Source organism: Corvus kubaryi, unplaced genomic scaffold, assembly GCF_017639235.1.
Source record: "Corvus kubaryi isolate FWS band 111438036 unplaced genomic scaffold, C.kubaryi_AGA036_p1.0 37322, whole genome shotgun sequence".
NCBI lineage: Eukaryota > Metazoa > Chordata > Aves > Passeriformes > Corvidae > Corvus > Corvus kubaryi.
This window is the reverse complement of record NW_024581101.1, coordinates 2,987,965-2,991,521: the sequence shown is the minus strand read 5'-3', so window position 1 is coordinate 2,991,521 and position 3,557 is coordinate 2,987,965. Positions and strand designations below refer to the sequence as shown.

General features: G+C 59.2%; 1 protein-coding gene across 1 annotated transcript; it reads right to left on the bottom strand.

The window, feature by feature from the left end:
- Positions 1–3,161, bottom strand: POU3F4 (POU class 3 homeobox 4). Its single transcript, XM_042029257.1, has one exon. It carries the CDS (start codon positions 3,097–3,099, stop codon positions 1,981–1,983), a length of 1,119 nt encoding a protein of 372 aa, XP_041885191.1. The 5' UTR covers positions 3,100–3,161; the 3' UTR covers positions 1–1,980.
- Between the last annotated feature and the right edge of the window lie 396 nt (positions 3,162–3,557).

Below are 3,557 nucleotides of genomic sequence, written 5' to 3'. Positions count from 1 at the left end.
AAACGTTTTTTTTTTTCTCTTTCTTTTTTTTTTTTTAAACATAATGCGGAATTTATTGAAAATAAATAATTGTTGGCAACTGCAATAGGCAATTTTGGATAAAATAGTTGAAAAAAGCAACCTTTAATGAAAATAGCGTTTATTATACATCAGTTACTAAATGAATAAACTAAATGATCTTTCTTTAAATTAATAACTTCCAAAAAACGTTTAATATACAAAACTGTACAGTTATAAAGTTGGCAGAAATAGGCAGGTTCTCAGTGTCGAGTTTTTTTTTTCTTTTTTTTTTCCTCTTAATTTCTTTTTTTTCTTTTTTTTTTTCTTTCTTTCTTTTCTTTTTTTTTTTTTTTTTAGCGCTTACTGAAAAATACTTGAAAAATATAAATGTCGAAAGGAAAAAATCTGGAGGAGGGCGGGGAGAGGAGGAGGGGGTGCTGTGCGGGAGCTGCGGAGCGGGGACCGGCCCGGCCCTCGGGGGGCCGCGGGTGCAGCCCCGGGAGCGGGGGGAGCCCGGCCCGACCCTGCCCGGCGGCCCCGGGAGTGCGGGAGCAGCGCGGGGCTCGGGGGTGCACGCACACAGACAGACAGACAGACAGACACACACACACGGACCCCTCGCGGGTGGGTGCGTGGCCACCGCACCCCCCCGCCCTTAGGGACAACACAGCCACGGGCTGGGAGGGACAGGGGGAGAGGGGGCGGGTACAGCTCAGCACTTCCCTGTGCCCAAAAAACGGCTCCCGGCGTTAGCATTTTAGTGACTTTGTTTTGGTGGTTGGGGTTTTTTTTTCTCCCTGTTTTGTCGGTGATTATTATGATTATTTTTTTCCTACCTCCCTCCCCCCTAGAAAAGCTTTTCCACAAATCCAGCATCTCCCTGTGACGCGGAAAGAAGCTCAGCGTGAACCAAATGCGGGCGTTTTCTGTCCCCTTCCCTCCCTCCCGCCCCCCCCCCCCCGGCACCCCGTTCCCCTAGCTGTCGAAACAAAATACAGAGAAACCGATTTCCGAAGCGAAAGCGCAGAAGGATAAAGGTGTTTTACTACAGACCTCTCAGTCTGGCGCTGATCAAAAAGCCCAACTCATCTTCGGAAAGAAAAAGACTGGCAAATGCCACGGGTTTGGTTGTGATGCTTAATTTCGGGTAAATCTCTTAGAAATAATTATTATATATATATATAATTTTTTTTTTCCTTGGGAGAAGAAGGGGGGAGGTCAGGCTTATGACCAGACCGTTCTACGGTGTTGGGAAGTTCTTGAAAATGAAGGAAAAAGCTGCAACGAATAAGCCTGTTCTTCACATCGGTGCGGGGCTCCGCGGGCGCGGAGGGAGCCCCATCTCCTCGGGGGGGTGAGGAAGGGCCGCGGCCGCCCTGCTCCGGCCCCGCTGGGTGACATTGCCGGTGCGTGGGGAAGGGAGGAACGTTTGGACTGCTCAATTCGATACAAATTAGGTCACAAATATTGTGTACAGTTTGTAGTAAAACACCTCAGACATTTAAAAACGCTATATAAGTCTTTAAAAATGCAAAACTAGTCTATTGTAAAACAGATTCACCTGAAATACAGCTGATATAACCAAGGCGCTGGAAGGTTATTCATAGGCACACATCTGTCTTTCCTTTTCTGTCGGGTTTTTCGTTCTTTTTTTTTTTTGTTTTGTTTTTAAATTTTCTATTTTTTCCGTGGGTTTTCCTTTTTTTTTTTTTCTGGTTTTTTTTTCTTCCTTTTAGTTTGGATTTTGTTTTGTGGTGGGTTTTTTTGTCTTTTTTTTTTTCCTTCGTCCTAGCGGAGACCGAAAACAAACCTTGTCTGCGAGTAAACACCGTGTGTGATCAGCGGAAAGGTCGGAGAGAGGAAAAAAAATATTGCCGAGGCGGCGGCGGGCGGGGACCCCTCGCCGCGTCTCCCGAAACCATAAGTTAAAGCCCGGCGGGCAGTCCCGCGGCCGGGCAGTCCCGTGGCCGGAGCCCGCGGTCAGAGGTCGTGGCAGGCCGTGTCCGTTTTCACGCCGTGCGAGTACACGTCGTGCTGCGGCTGCTCGCCCGGCGGGGTCATGCGCTTCTCCTTCTGCCGCCGGTTGCAGAACCAGACCCGCACCACCTCCTTCTCCAGCTGCAGGCTGTCCGCCAGCGAGGAGATCTCCTGGGCGGCCGGCTTGGGGCACTTGAGGAAGTGCGTCTCCAGCACGCCCTTGACACTCACCTCGATGGAGGTCCGCTTCTTCCTCTTCCTCCCCTGCGCCGCGATCTTGTCGATGCTCGTGGGGCTGCCGGTGGAGGAGTCGGCCTCCTCCAGCCACTTGTTCAGCAGCGGCTTCAGCTTGCACATGTTCTTGAAGCTGAGCTGCAGGGCCTCGAAGCGGCAGATGGTGGTCTGCGAGAAGACGTTGCCGTAGAGGGTGCCCAGCGCCAGCCCCACGTCGGCCTGGGTGAAGCCGAGCTTGATGCGGCGCTGCTTGAACTGCTTGGCGAACTGCTCCAGCTCGTCCGAGGTCGGCGTCTCCTCGTCCGAGTGGTCCTGGCAGTGGTGGCCGCCCAGCTCGCCGTGCTCGCCGCCGGCCTCGCCCCGCAGCCCCGGGTGCAAGCCCTGCCCGGCGGCGGCGGCGGGCGGCGGGGTGAGCCCTCCGTGCTCCAGCATACCGCCCACCGCGAACCCGCCCTGCGAGTACACGTTCAGGGGCTGCCCGGCGGCGGCGGCGGCGGCGGCGGCGGGGGGGGCGGCCAGCGAGGCGCTGTGCGCCGGGCTGGCGCCCCAGGCGCTGGGATGGTTGGCGTGGGGCGAGTGGTGGGAGACGTGGGGCGAGCGGTGGTGGATGATGGCGCCCAGCTGCAGGTCCTCGCGGCCCGGCTTCACGTCGGGCTGCTCCAGCGGGCCGCCCGCCAGCGCCGCGGGCCAGGGCGCGCCGTCGCTCAGGCTGGTCACCCAGTGATGCCCCAGCGGGTGCCCATTGCCGGGGACGCCCTGCAGGTACTCGCTCTGCAGCAGCTTCTGCGGGCTGCGGAACGGGCTGCCCTGCTGCATGCCCGCGCCCTCGGCGTGGGCGAGCGCGCCGGCGCCCAGCAGGCCGTAGGGGTTGGAGGCGGCTGTGGCCATGGCCGCGGCAGCCCCACGAGTTATACTGTGCCGCCGCCGCCGCGCCAGCCTTTGACATCCACCGGCACGGCGGCCCGCCGGCGGCCGCGCCAGGACTGGCACCGGCGCTGCCCAATGGGAGCGCGCCGCCGGCCGAGCGGGCCAATGGCCGCGGCGCGGGGGCGGGGCGAGCCCGCGGGGGGGCGGGGCCGCGGGGCCGCGCGGGCGCGAGGCAGGAAGTGAATCACTCCGCCGGCACCGGGGGCCGGGCGCGAGGCGGCCCCGTCGCTTAACTCCTTCCGCGCCGGGCGGGGAGCGGAGGGGCCCGAGGGGGGGCACGGCTTAAATGGGGAGCGCCTGGGACCGGGGGGGCGCGGGGGGCACGGCTTAAATGGGGAGCGATTAGCGGCGGGCAGAGGTTAAACGGCGGCGCCCCGGCGGCAGCCCCGCGGGACCACCCCGGCGCTGCCCCCGCCCGC

What these genes read in the sequence shown, in the direction of transcription:
- POU3F4 (XM_042029257.1), bottom strand. Translation starts at nt 3,099, where the DNA reads ATGGCCACAGCCGCCTCCAACCCCTACGGCCTGCTGGGCGCCGGCGCG.